The 15,538-nt window shown below is 37.5% G+C and overlaps 1 protein-coding gene across 1 annotated transcript; it reads left to right on the top strand.

Annotated features, from left to right (window-relative positions):
• The first annotated feature begins 204 nt into the window (after nucleotides 1-204).
• On the top strand, nucleotides 205-15,023 carry LOC105049599 (type I inositol polyphosphate 5-phosphatase 13). Its single transcript, XM_010929306.4, is given in 12 exon segments — nucleotides 205-708; nucleotides 711-1,461; nucleotides 1,995-2,247; nucleotides 2,411-3,224; nucleotides 7,234-7,358; nucleotides 7,529-7,613; nucleotides 10,262-10,427; nucleotides 10,565-10,602; nucleotides 10,690-10,957; nucleotides 11,121-11,244; nucleotides 11,332-11,692; nucleotides 14,202-15,023. Coding segments are annotated over 12 exon segments (3,603 nt in total). The 5' UTR covers nucleotides 205-444; the 3' UTR covers nucleotides 14,556-15,023.
• The last annotated feature ends 515 nt before the right edge of the window (nucleotides 15,024-15,538 follow it).

Below are 15,538 nucleotides of genomic sequence, written 5' to 3'. Positions count from 1 at the left end.
TGTAACGCACGAACAGATTTTATTTTTAATTGTTATTATATCACTAATTTATTATTATTATTATTATTATTATAAACATCAAATCTCATAAAATAAAAAATATTAATTAAATATTTAAAAAAAATTTTAAAAAGAAAAAGGTCCAACGGCCACAGGAAAGGAGTTACCCGGCCACCTCTCAGAAAAACTAAAACGGGTTCGCTGGCTCCGTTGAAGTAGCCCTCATTCTCGGCGTCTCTTTTTCGTGGCTTTCCACTTCCCTCTCCTTCCTTCTCTCCTCGCCGCAATCCCTTCCCATTTCGCTTTCGTTGACGCCTTCCTCCTCCATCGCCCCCCCACCTCCTCCCAAGTATCCAAACCCAAAACGAAAAAAAAGAACGTCGAACATCTTATCCACTAAAAACCAAAGAAGGAATTCAAGAAGAAGAAGAAGAAGAAGAAGAGATGGGCGAGAGAGGAGCGGAAGAGGAGGACGCCGCCGATACCGTGACGAAGATGGCGACGACCGGCCCCCCGCCGCCACGCAAAGGCATCAGCTACAGCCAGCCCCTCGGCAAGGACGCCGCCATCGCCTCCTCCGCCCGCCGCAACGCCCCCCCGCTCCGCAAGCACAGCCTCGACGACCCCCACACCTCCACCACCACCAATCCCTTCCTCGACTCCTCCCCCGACGCCTCCCGCTCCCTCTCCTACACCCACCACCACCACTCCAGTCCTCCCTCCCCCCCTCCTTTCCCCACCACCAATACTCCAACTCCGTCGAAGACCTCCGCTTCGGACACCACCACCACCCTCCCCTTCCTCCTGCCCACCACCACAACCACCCTGGCGTGATCGCCACAGGCGGATCCTTCAGCAACCCCTTCGGCTCCGCCGGCGGCGGCGGCGGATCCTTCTCCGGCAGCGATGGCTCCCTCACCCTCGAGCGCGCAATGTCCGAGTACGGCGGCGCCCCCGGGACTCTACCGGAATTTATGGGCACCGGTGGCGGCGCCATCCCCCTCCGTGCCGCCATGCATCCCGGCCGCCCTCCCGCCCTCGAAATCCGACCCCATCCCCTCCGGGAAACCCAGGCAGGCTCCTTCCTCCGCTCCATCGCCTGCGTCCGCGGTCAGCTCTGGGCCGGGTCTGAGTCCGGGCTCCGGGTGTGGAATCTGGACAACAAGTTCGACGACTGGGGGGCCGCCGGGCCGGCGAGGAGGGGGGACGAGGAGAGCGCGCCGTTCCGGGAGTCGTGCTACACGTCGCCCACAATGTGCTTGGCAGTGGACGCAGCTACCGGCTTGATTTGGAGCGGGCATAAGGATGGGAAGATTCGGTCGTGGAAGATGGAGCAGCCCGCGGTCCAGAGTTCTGCTTCGGAGGAGGACGGTGGGGACAATGTTGCTCAGTTTAAAGAAGGGCTTTCATGGCAGGCCCACAGCCGGTCTGCTGTGCTCTCCATGGTCATCACTTCATATGGTAACACTCATCAATCGACCAGCATTTCAAAAGCATTGTCTTTCTCCTCAATTTCGCATTATTGGCATATAGCTCTATCAGTTTGAATGGAATCCAACTAGACAAGTAGACCTGATGTATAAGTAAGTATCAATTTGCAATGGTGGGAGAAAAAGAGGTTGCATAATCATAACTTACAGTGGTTCCAATTATGTAGAGGTGTTCATGAACTAGCAAATTTAAGGTTGTGCTGAACGGTGACACATGACTATCCCCTATGCATCCTGGTTATATTGATGAATTTATCTACTTCCCAAGTAATCATTGTTAGATAAAATAGGACTGGATGCTTGGCTTTAACAGGCGTTGTATTTGGTGGGTGGTTTTCCCATATTTCTGCTGCTTTTGTTTGCTTGAACTCTATTTTTACTGAAGGTAGGGAAAAAGAATCTTCTACGTTGGCCTTATTCAAAACTAGCAGCTTAATGTTCTTATCTTACATTGCAAGCCCTGCTGACACATATGATGCTGTTTTTTCAATATGTCATCTCCAGGTGATATATGGTCAGGTTCTGAATGTGGGGTGATAAAGGTTTGGCCTTGGGATGCCATTGAAAAATCCCTCTCTCTATCAATGGAAGAAAGACATATGGCTGCTTTATTAGTTGAGAGGGCATATATTGACCTAAGGAGCCAGGTCACTGTGGGTGGTGTGTGTAACTTGCCTGCTGTAGATGTGAGATATATGTTATCGGATAATTCTAGGTCTAAAGTGTGGACCGCTGGTAGCTTATCCTTCGCACTCTGGTATGTCTTTCATGAGTTTTCCTTTGTTTTTTTGATTGTTAAAAAATATTGATTCTTGTTGTGGCTATAGTACTCTAATAAGTTGCTGCTTTAGTTAAATTGTGTTTTTATCTCATCATGTCATGATCTTCTTAACTAGACCAGATCTTGTGCAATGTCACAGGGATGCTCGGACAAGGGATCTTTTGAAAGTGTTTGGCATAGATGGCCTGGTTGAGACTCGAGTGGAAAAAATTGAGGCACAATCAGCACAGGAATATGTAGAGGATGAGATGAAAGTAAAATTTGTTTCCACATCAAAGAAGGAAAAATCAGGTTCTATTAGCTTTTTGCAACGTTCTCGGAATGCTTTGATGGGAGCAGCTGATGCTGTTCGCAGAGTTGCAGTCAAGGGAACATTTGGGGAAGACAATCGAAGAACAGAGTCGTTGACATTAGCTATGGATGGAATGATCTGGAGTGGATGCACAAATGGCTCGCTTGTTCAGTGGGATGGAAATGGGAATCGGTTACATGAAGTTCAGCATCATCATTCTTCTGTTCAGTGCATTTGTGCATTTGGGACACGGTTGTGGGTGGGCTATGTGAGTGGCACTGTTCAGATTTTGGATCTTGAGGGAAATTTGCTAGGATCATGGGTTGCCCATAGCAGTCCAGTTATAAAGATGGCTGTTGGGAGTTCGTATATCTTCACACTCGCTCATCATGGTGGGATTCGTGGATGGCACCTGACATCTCCTGGACCTCTCGATGATATCTTGCGAATGGAGTTGGCCAATAAGGAGTTGTCATATACAAGATATGAAAAACTTAACATTTTGGCTGGAACTTGGAATGTTGGACAGGAAAGGGCATCTCATGAATCTCTTATATCATGGTTGGGTAGTGCAGCATCAGAGGTTGGATTAGTTGTTGTTGGGTTGCAAGAGGTGGAAATGGGTGCTGGATTTCTTGCAATGGCTGCTGCCAAAGAAACTGTAAGATTTTTCTGCATCATTTTTTGTACAAGTTTTCTTTCTTTTCTTTTCTTTTCTTTCTTTTCTTTTTTTTGGCCTAATCTTGACCTAGCATGGCAAGATGAGTTCTAGCAGAAGCAGCAAAAACTAGACATAAATAGTCATCTTCGATCCTCTTAGGGTTTGTCATACTATATTTTTGGTTAGTTCCATCCTGATTGAAGTCATCCTCTCTGATGGCTTCCATTCAAGCCTTCAGAATAAATATGTCATGGATTCGGAATGTTCATGACTAACAAAAAAGTCTGTTTTATCTTTATCCTTCTGCTGCATTGCTACTATTGGATTTTTTTTTTCTTTTTTTTTTTTTGATGATAAGGGAGGTAATTCCACCCAGCCTTTATTAATTACAAAATTGGAATTGATTTTTTTTCTTAATAAAATAAGCAGAACTTGCATAAGCTAGAGTCTCATTGGACTTCATGCATCCATACAGTGCAATGTGAAATAAGTGTGGAACTTTGATAGATTGTATGAGATTTTCTCTCAACACAATTTCAAATAGCACACTTCAATGTTCTAAGAAAACATTGCTTGGTAAATAACCATAAGAATCTTTCTTGTGATTAATGCATTCTGCATTCTTAAATCATGTATACTTTTCTTTGCATTCAAAAGTAGATTACTCTGCCGTGGTTACCACTGAGAAACATGATTCTTATCTTTCTTATTTATAGAAAGTGAGCTTAATGGTGTGTAAGCTAAAATTTTACTTGATTCATCCATTGAAAGCAAAAAGTCAGCTAAATGTGGAAATTTTGGTTTATTATCTAGAGAGTTTCTCCTAACACAATATTTATCCTTATATTTGAATGTCGAAATGAAGCATTAGTTTTGTCATCTAATAACAATATATTGGTTCTTTGATTCTTGATGCTCAAACCTTGTATTTGTGCTTCACTTTCAATAGGAAAATATATGCATTATTTTTGTGTACATCATTTTTTGTGATATAAATATGCTTTTTTGTTTTGCAATTAATTTATTTTAGTTGAAAATCTGCTTTTTCTTTTTTTAATTAGTGAAGACAGTATCTTAAATTCTTAACTAGCATCATGCAGGATACATCTTTTATTTAGAAACTATACTACCTTTAAAATATTATTTTAATTAATTATATAATTATTTAAAAATAATATATTTTATATAAATATTTATTTTATTAATAAATATTTTTCTAAGTTTTTAGTAACATATCATTTTATTAGTGATTTAATACATTATTAAACATTATTAATCTTCTGAAAATATTATTAATAAAAATTATTATTATTTTGTAAAATATATTATTTTTATCAATGTATTATTAGTATTATTAATTTATTGATTTTACCATCTTTATTAAAATATTATTACTTTCAATTAATGTATTAAAATATAATCCTTTAAACCTACCACCCATATACCTTCATTTGAAACAATCTAGTCTGCTAATGTTAATCATCAAACCACAAAAAATTATGCTTTTACCCAATGCTTTTTATGAAAGGATCAGTTTAGTTTAATTTCACTCTCAATAATAGATCATATCTCAATAGGACATACTGTTTACCTTGTGAGAGAACAATTTATATATGGTTGGATGTGATGTCACATGGACTAAAGCATCGTTGTTTATTCCTCATAGCTCTCCTCTGCTCTTTAACGTAGTTCGGTCTCCTCTATAGCCATAATTTCTTTCTTCCTATTAGTTTTATAGAAAAGATCGATGCAGAGAGAGGAGTAGGAGTGCAAAAAAAACAGGTGCTTGTTTTAAAAGAAATCATCTTCCTCTTCTCTCTTCATTAAAATTAGGAGTTAGCTTTTTTCTCTCTCTCTTTCTCCTTTATTATATATTATTAATGTTCTAAAAATATTATTAATAAAATATCATTTTTACTAAAAAATATTTTTTATAAATACTATTAGTATTATCCATATTATTAATTTTATTATTTTTACTAAAATATTACTATTTTTAAATAATGTATTGAAATATAATCTTCTGGACCTGTCATAGAAGAAGCTTCCTAGTTTTGTGAAAAACTTTCCAGTAGTTACTATCGCTACCAAAGCATGGCACTCACCATCACCATCGTTATTATTGCTTCTCTGTCCATTTATTTTAAGGTAACATTTTTCAGAGAGATAGACATAAAGGAATGCAGTAGTTGTTCAGGTGCACGTATAAAAATTTAAACTAATAGGAAGTGGTAGTGTGGAGCATAGATGAGGTAAAAAAATTTGATCCACAGCTAATGTAACAGATCATTACTTTGGCTCACCCAAAAAAAAAAAAAAGGAAAAAAGTCCCACCTTAGGTTGGCTCCTACTTGGTGCCTCCACATGGCCTGGTCCATCCGAACAATGCACTCTATCCCTTGCAATTCCTTTAATTAATGTATAATAGAAGTGTCATAGGGATTATGACAAAACAAACCACAAAACATTCTTCGTTTTCTCCTAAACTATGTAAATGCCCTCCAGAAACACATCTGTGTGAAATTAAATTATGGAACATGTGGGATCCTAAGTTGAAATGACCTTCTTTTTTTTTTTTCTAAATTACAAAAGTGCCCTACATTTCTGCATGAAATTAAATGACCAGAGTTCTGTTTTAATATATATATATATGCCCTACATTTCTGCATGAAATTAAATGACCAGAGTTCTGTTTTAATATATATATATGTGCGTGTGTGTGTGTGTGTGTAAGATGCATTGAACGTGCTCTAAAGTAAATAAATCAATCGAGGAAAAGAGTACAACTTTGGGAACATATAGACATATTTCTTCATTGTTTTGTCGTTCATCATTCTTCTGACATGATAATGCTTCTGTTTTTTGTCATTTATTTATTTTTTAAACATCTACTTTTTGATTAGTGGGAGATAAATATTATCTTAATGCATCGTATGTTTCTATAAAAAATAAACTAAGGGAAAGTAGATAACTTGGTGACATATAGAGTTCCTCTTCTTTTGGTTGTCTATTCTTCCAATGGGAGAGAGATATACTGCATTAATCATGCTGTAAAGCTTGGTTAAATGAAGTTTTCTCTTTTAACTAGGAATAAAACAGTAATTTGCATCCCTTGTCCCAACTACATGGGGTTGGTTTTATTTCTTTTTGCCATAAAGTCTCACTTAGAGCCGCATATGTATATACAGTGTCATTTTTGTCAGATCTTACCTTACATTTTGTGCTCCGCAAAGCTTAAGTCTCTATCTTTGATCTCTCCTTGAAGCCTTCATTGATTTTTGTTGCATTTGCCTGTAACTTTCATTTGCTTATCCACCATTTGTACCTTCTTAGTTGGAATCTTCTGCCTAAGATGTCGCACCTTTTTTCAAAACTCTTCAAAAACTCATCCCTGCACTTGCTTCCTAGGAGAGTCCTTTAAACATTTTTGAGAGCTCCCATAATTTTTAAAGGCTTGAAAAAAATCATGGAGCACCCTGAGTGTCTCTGCAGACCATTAACCAGCTTTGAATTATATGGGATGTCTGTTGGTCTATCTTTCCAATCCGCAATATTCAAGTAAACAAAAATTATTACATGTGCCTCCTTCCTCTCAATGTTGGCTTAGGCTTTCTTTCTAATGTATATTTCCATTAAGTTTGCACATCAAGAATTTAACGTACTCATACCTCAGAATTATTAGGGAATACCCACAAGGTCTATGTGGCATCAATTTAATCTTAAGTTTAGAGTCTTAGAATGAAGTGATACTACAAAACAATGCCTTGAATTTAGAAAATATAAGACGTTAATGAACTGATTATTTGGATTATATTAATGAGATGACAAATGTGGACTCTTCATTGTGATATCATGTTCAAAATATTATTTTCAAGTTTAATCATTGAGGAGTATGATTCCACATGCCAATATGGTGCTTTAGCAGTTTATTATAACATTCATATTTCATTAGAGATTAAGTTCTTATGTTCTTTATTGTTTGCACCTTTGGCTTTTTAACTGATCTTAGGTAGGACTCGAGGGAAGTGCTAATGGGCAATGGTGGTTGGATACTATAGGCAAAACCTTAGATGAGGGGACATCTTTTCAACGTGTTGGTTCTAGGCAGTTGGCAGGACTACTAATTGCTGCATGGTATGAATCTTTTATGAAGGAGCCATCATACAGATTATTATCTTTTGTTTTGGTTTTACAGTTTCTTTATTTTTCCCCCTGACATTGCAAATGCATCCCTCAGACATCAGTCTGCTGGTGCTTTATCTTTATCATTCATTGTGTATAATTTACGAATTATAATTTCTCAGGGCTAGGAAGAATCTTAGACCACATATTGGTGATGTTGATGCTGCAGCAGTACCATGTGGATTTGGGCGTGCCATCGGCAACAAGGTGCTTCTTTTATCTGAAATTTTTGGCTTTTACATTTTTAAAGCTGGTTATTTATCTAATTTGTTTGGAAAGTAGGAAAGCTGTAATTATTGAAACTGTGGTGGAGCAATGCATGGCAGCTGAATTGTTTCTTAGTGCCGGGATTGCAAATTTGCAACTGTTGAACAATAACATGCAAATAGGAGATATTTGCTCTATTAATTCTCAGTTGTGCATCCAAGTGATATTAACTATTTATCAAAAAGTTACATGAAAATGGGATATTAAAAATCTATAAGACCCAACAGAAGCAAGAAATTGGTAATTCTGAAATTCTGTAGTTATCAACCAACTGAAATACTGAATACCTCTGCCTTTGCATTCTTGTACACGTATTTGTGGTCCTTCTAATTATCCTGATAACTTGGTCGGTTTCTTGACAACTTGTTTGCTCTACATTCAAGAGGATCCTTTGGTTCAAAATAAGTAATCACCCCATGGGTCCATTGTAATGGAGATTTCTGTTTGAGCAATGGCACCTGCTGAATTTGTTCATCTTGATTGGTAGTCACATCCACCATGTTTGCAAGAAGCTTGGGTTCCTATTTAGTTTCTCAGTAGAACATGTCTAATAATGCAAGTTGCTGATTTTAATGGAAATAAATATAATTTTCCATATTTGTGAATAATCGTCTCCTAAATTTAGGGACCGTCATGAAAGTAAGACAATTTATACCAATAGAATTACAAAATAAAAGATTGAGCAAATCTTTTTCATAACTTTTTATGGAATCCAACACACAAATGCTTCTAAATCTTATCAAAACAGCAAAATCCAAGTTTTGTTTTTGATAATGCTTCCTGGAGGTTTGATCTGTTAGCCAAAAAATTGTTGTTTTCTCTCAACCTGAAAAGGAAAAAAAACTGAGGACCTTTAAATGATTTAATGGAAAAGGATTTAGTTATGGAGTGCACATGAACCATGGCTGAAATTAATCATTTGTTGAAATGTTTTAACTTTGTGCTGGAAATTTAAACTCAATATAAGAACTGTCCCATACTTACAATTGCAGGAAAACTAACTTATTAAAGCAAAAAGGAGGAAATATGTGAGGATATTTTCATTGAAAATTCAAAATTTATCTTATTTTCTTCTCAATTGGTCCAGAAGCACAAAGCTTATGGGCTCTCTCTCCAAATACACATTTCAAAATGCTTAAAATTGCAAAGTATCATGGTTGAAGCAAAAGGATGGAGGAATTCTTTTTTCCTCATATACTATGCAAATTCTGGTAGATGCACATATGACTTCTGTGTCTTAAAGTTCAGTCAAATAATTGATGGTACCAGCTTCTCTAAAGATAGTTTAATGAAAACCTTTCCGCATCTACCAGGAGCCAATATGTCAATATATGTTGTCATTTTGATGGTTAAAGATTTTAAGTAAACAATTGTATTGGTGTTATTGTTCTTCTATGACAGAAACCATCTCATTATGGAAAGCTATAAATCTCAAAGAAACTCTATATCAGAGAAAGTACTTTATATTTTTCTAGTCATGCCAATAGTTTGCAATTATACCTGGATGCTAGGATTGATCCGTGTCTCAAATATCCATGTTGCATATACCATCTATATCCAGCAAGACGTGCATCTGGTTTATATCTTTCTTACCAGCCAGACAGTTTGTCAGAGCAACCTATCTACACATGGCTACATCATAGCTTGTTTTGTATAGGAAACACGAGTGATGCAGTAACTCGGTCATTTTGACTGGTATTTCTGCTAGTTATCGAGGTCGACCAGATTTCTCATTTATCAATTTTGTGTTGAGAAAAGAAATTAGAGACTATGGATGGTTATAGCAGAGACTCTTAATTTACACCAGTGAAATATTATTAAAGAAAACTGGGGTATGCCCCATGGTTGCAACCTGCTTCCTACTTGAGGAGATTCTGAGTTCAAAACTCATAAGGTGTTTTCCTTTGTTTGACCTGTGTAAATTTCACATCATTTTTCTGAGATGATTGGTGGTGCCCCTACCATTATTCTCTTTCACTTCACTTTCTATTTTATGAGTCATATTGATTAAGTTGAAAGTACTTATCATGTTGTATATCTTCTTCCATCTAGGTTTCATGTGAGGATGGCATATTCAGACAGTGAGGATTATAGGTTTAAATTTCTCTTAAAATATGACTATTCAAAACTTTTTGATAGCATTTGGTTACACTTATATATTGTTATCCACCAATCTAATGCTTTGCTGCAAGCTTTATTTGTCTTTTCACTTGTTTAGCTTGCTTCATTTGGGTTTAGTCATTTTGCTCATTCTCATGTGGAAATCAGTTTGTCTCTTCTCTAGATTGATGCCTTTTAAGGTTTTTTGTCTTGGTACTGGACCTTATACCGGTACCATCCTATTACAGTTTTGGTATGTGGTTCGGTATGGTACAACTCGGCATACCGAGTGTTAGTTTGGTATGGTACAGCATTTTGGCTCGGTACCAGTATAGTATGGTATGTCTAGTACGGTATGGTACTGACCGGTATGGCAAATCTTGATGCTTTTTCTTCTTAACAAGACTCTGGGGAAATTATTTTCAGATTAGACTTATTTTACTCCATCTTACTGATAAACTTGTTATATGGGCTAACTTTGTCTGCAGGGTGCTGTAGGTTTGAGGATGAGAGTCTATGATCGAATGGTATGCTTTGTGAACTGTCATTTGGCTGCACATTTGGAAGCAGTTAGCCGGCGAAATGCTGACTTTAATCATATCTATCAAACAATGGCATTCAGCCGGCCATCTGTTGGACTTCACGGAGCTGCAGGTTTGGTACTGAACTTGTCTGCAGGCACATACTATACATGATTGATTTACATATGAAGAAACATGTCTATTCATGCACTCAGATACAAAGATTGCCGCTTTACTATAATGTACTCATGTTTGTTGTATGCGGTGCAGCTGGTGCCACATCTGTCCAATTGCATCGTGGAGTAAATGTATGTCCTGTATCTTGTTGTTTTACTGTACAATTCTTCAAATAAAGATCCTCTTAAGCTTGTATGACAATAGCTAGGTAATGACAGGCCACCGGATCTCAATCTGATGATGGGAAACCTGAGTTGTCAGAAGCAGACATGGTTGTATTTCTTGGTGATTTCAATTATCGCCTTTTTGGTATCAGTTATGATGAAGCAAGGGACATGGTTTCTCAAAGATGCTTTGACTGGCTTAGAGAGAAGGATCAGCTTAGAGCAGAAATGAAAGCAGGCAAAGTTTTTCAAGGAATGCGTGAAGGGCAAATCAAATTTCCTCCCACATACAAGTTTGAAAGGCACCAAGCAGGTCTATCAGGTGAGCTTATAATACAGAATGTCTTTTCCATAAATTAGCTTGATGAGATATTTAGCATTCACTGATATAAAGAAGGCATATCAGCCTATATTGAGTTGTGAATTCTTTTGGGACACAGCCAGCTGGCATTGACATTAAAATTATCATATCAATTGCATTGTAGGATATGATTCCAGCGAGAAGAAGCGAATTCCTGCTTGGTGTGACAGAATACTATATCGTGATAACCGTTCAATTTCAGTGGCTGAATGCTCATTAGAATGCCCTATAGTTTCTTCAATTACAATGTGAGATTAATTAGTATCGCAAGATTTTTACATAGAATGTGTACTCTGTTGTCAATTCTTATGGGACATGGTATCTTCATTTATCAGGTATGAAGCTTGCATGGATGTAACAGACAGCGATCACAAACCTGTCAGGTGCATATTCAATATTGAAATCGCTCACGTAGATGAGTTGGTAAGGAGGCAAGAGTATGGAGAAATAATTGCATCAAATGAGAAATTAAGGTCTTTGCTTGAAGAATATTCTGAAGTTCCAGAAACTATTGTCAGCACAAACAACATAATCCTGCAAAACCAAGATACTTCTGTCCTCCGAATCACTAACAAATGCGAGAAAAATAGGGCTGTCTTTGAAATCATTTGTGAAGGCCAGTCCACCATCAAGGATGATGGAAGTAAATCCAAGCTTTCTACAAGAGGTTCTTTTGGCCTTCCACTCTGGCTTGAGGTATGTTTTTCTTATTCTTGAAGTGGAAATAACTCAATTCCATCTTATGCTTTGCAAATGTTTATTTTTGCTCTAATTCGTTGTACACTCTCAAATACTCACAATATATTAGTAGGATCAAGATTCATTGAACCGCTTCTAAGATCTGTATCGGTCGAAGACTAGCACAATAAGCTGTGGGTCCATACCTTGCCATTCCGAGAGGTACCAATTTTTTTGATTATTTCAAACTGAAGTCAGAAATTTGGTGTTGACTTTCACTTAAGTGAACTCAGCCAAGCATTTAAGTGAAGTCAGCAAACTATTTGCTGACTTTACTTAAATGAACTTAGGAAGCCATTTGCTGACTTTAGTTCAAAATATTCAAAAAAAAATTATAGGGCATCTCGAAATAAGCGAAGTTGGCAAACCATTTGCTGAATTTGCTTACGTGAAGTTAGGAAACCATCTGCTGACTTCAGTTCAAAATATTCAAAAAGAATTATAGGGCATCTCTATTTCAAAATGAAACAAGGAAACCCCTTGCTGACAAGTCAAGAGGGCTTTCGAGTGCCCTCTCTCTCCCCCCCCCTCTCCCTCTCTCTTTTTCTCAGTCTCCTTCTCCCTCTCCCTCCATTTCGAATCGATGTATTGAACTATGTTGGTAACCAACCAGTTCATTTCTATATATGCCAAACTGGTAGGTTCAGCACGGTTAAGCTGATCATGAGTAAGATATTCTGTGTATAATAGCAGAAAGTGGTGCCACCATATATTTTATCTTAGATTGAAAAAAAATCAAATTGGCAGCTACAGGGGGATATTACACCTTACATGTAACCGATGGTAGGGGGTTCCACATGACCTGTTCAATAATAGGCAATAGTGAACAAAGTTAAGGGAAATAATTAGTGGTTGAAAAATGGCTGCCTAGGATGCCCTGGGCTGCTTTTTTAGGATTTATTCTGGTTTATTCCTCTCTATCCTGGGATCAAGTTGAAAAACCAGAATCAACTCACTTTTTTCCAGTTTATTTTGCTTTATCCTGTCACACTTCATTTTTAGCTCTTTTATCCAGTGGGTCAAAATACCAATTTTAGAAGAATTATCAGACAAATATCTGATGCAGTGCACTTGTGAAGCCAAAACACAACATCATTCAATTATGCACTATGAATCTTGTTTGGTTACTTATGATTTCGCATGCACATATGGAGCATCACATGAATATAAGAAACCTTTCCCCTTGCAATGAAGGTAAACTTCACAGTATTTTCTTTATTGTTTTACCCATTGCTTTTGGCCTGTTGATCAGTTTGTTATGAAGACTGCCTTTCTTTACAGTGAAATGGAGAGGCCTATGAAAAGCTTCCTAGCTTTTAGCATCATCCCAACAGTTCTCAAAATTTTACTCATAATGTCTAGCAGCTGAAACAAGTTCCTTGATCTCGACTAATTGCTTTTGTTGCCTGCTCCTTGTTGCTGGATTCATTCAGGATTGCCTTGACCATGCTCACTGCATCAGTGCACCCAAATGCTATGGCATTGCAATCCAGCTTATTTGAATGGCATTTATTACTAGTAATGATTCTTCCATCATTACTTATCTAGGGCAGCATGGCTAGTATAACTTTGAGATGAAGAACCTCTAGAGCCTTTGCTATCTTTTGTCTTGATGTTTCCCTGTCTCTTCTATGGTACCTGTGGCAGTATAGGTATAACCTTAGGTAAATAGTCACATGCAAATAGACCTTGTTATCAGTGATTATACTGCAGATAGACCTTTTGTATAATCTAATTTGAACCTGACAAAAGTTTGAAGAGAAATTATTGCCAAACTGGAATCATCAAGTTATACAGATATTTTTGAAGTCCACAATGTTTTTGATTGCCTACAACTTTTCTGTTGTGACAGCTTCAAGAAGAAATTGCTGTTGATTAAGATGTGAGACCTGTTGAAATCATTTTTGTATTCGATATTTAAGATGCCACTGCATGACATTTTGCCAGCATCAAGATCTAGTCTAAACTGACATTACTTATTTTACCTTTAAACTGACTTATTTTACCTTTAAAGTGCATTCCAAGCTGTATAGTTGTGTTCAATATGTAAATCAGAGAGGAGATTTCATAATGTTGTTTTAGTGATGATGAACACAACTTACTGGTGTATTACATGATGAACTTATATGGCACTTGATTTGCAATTGCAAATTGACATGACATAGAATATGTGTTTTCTAGTCCACTTGTATCCAACTTTCTTGTGAACCAAACAATTCATAAATTGTAACTACCACTTACTATTAATTCAAGTCATGCAACTGAAGGGGTGAAAGAACGACTTTCACCTCTCTAATTTTGAGCTATAGCCATGGGTCAGTTTGGTTTCTTGACCGTTGCTGCAAGAGGTGATATTATGATCAGCACATAGCATACTTGCATATTGGCCTTGCCCCTTCTCATTTCACAATTGCTTCTCTTTTGTTTTTTGCATTGTCAATTATTTGTCATTGCATGGTTTATGTAGGTTCGCCCGTCAGTTGGTATAATCAAGCCTGGACAAACAGTAGAAGTCACAGTGCATCATGAGGAATTCTATACTCAAGAAGAGTTTGTTAATGGAATCCCACAGAATTGGTGGTGTGAAGATACTAGGGACAAAGAGGTGGTATTATTAGTAAATGTAACAGGCAGTAGCTCAACTGAAAGCCGAAGCCACCGGATCCATGTATGTCACTGCTTCTTGTCCAAGACCGCATGCAATGACACAAAAAGCCATTCAAGAAGAAACCAGTCAAACCATCTACATAGGTCTGATTTTGCACATTTTGGCGGCTCATCAGATGTGGTTCATGACTTTTGCCACATGCGGTGTCCTTAAGCAAAGTGTAAAAGATGAGATAGATGTTACTTTTCTGTCGATAACAGGAGTTTTGAGGGAGAAAAAAATGAGGGAAAAAAAAGCATGGTCATTTTTCTTACCAAATCACATAAAGGCTTCTTGCTCCAATATTTGTTTGTACATACCCATCACTTGCTTATTTCCAATTTTACATTACCCAAAAAGGATATCCAGATTTTCAAATTGTGCAGCCAATTACAGGGTCTTGCTGTGGAAGTATTCTTTAGACAGTTCTTTCTTAGAAAAATGTGTGTTGAGAGGGCCATTGTAATACGCTTGTTAGAGTGATCGATGTTTAGGTGTGCTATGAAGTAAAGCAAAAGAGGGTGTAATTTTGTGTAGTCTCTTATAAGCCACTGACAATGTGCCATTGCATTGGCCTTGTAAGAATTTCTTTGGAAATATATGAATAATGTTGTTGCTTCACTGAGTGGGCACTTGCTGAAATTTGACTCTGCTACTTGCCATGTTTATTGTTTTCTGCTTTTCTTCTTTCATGCAGGGAGCATGTACAGTGCATCTCATGGACTTGGGAAATCAATGTATTATGTGAGCCACCTTTTCTTTTGCATGCTACAAAGTGAGAACTATAGCTTTGAAAGCAGGGATAATTCATAGTGCTTATGCTAACAACTTCAAAAATAATTGGGTATTAAATTGCCTTATGTGGAAGGCAATGGCCATGTGCTTGCTTTCAAACCTTTTGAAATAATTCTTGTGGTTGACATTAAAACTAATTAGGTCTCATTTTTTATTGGAAATTTTACTATATAAACTACAAAATTCGCCCCCCTCCACAATTCTAATGGACATGTAATGCCATGCTGACTTGAGAGAGAACAAGTAAAGCTTCAATGTCAGTCCTGCAGTTGGTACAAACCCTTTCTCTCCACCTATGGTTGGTCTTGAAGAAGGGAATGGCCATGGCTTCTATAGAACAGATTCTGGCACAATGACTACAT

This window comes from Elaeis guineensis, chromosome 8 (genome assembly GCF_000442705.2).
Source record: "Elaeis guineensis isolate ETL-2024a chromosome 8, EG11, whole genome shotgun sequence".
Lineage (NCBI taxonomy): Eukaryota > Viridiplantae > Streptophyta > Magnoliopsida > Arecales > Arecaceae > Elaeis > Elaeis guineensis.
Note: the sequence above shows the minus strand (reverse complement) of the source record. Positions and strands in the feature narration are given on the sequence as shown.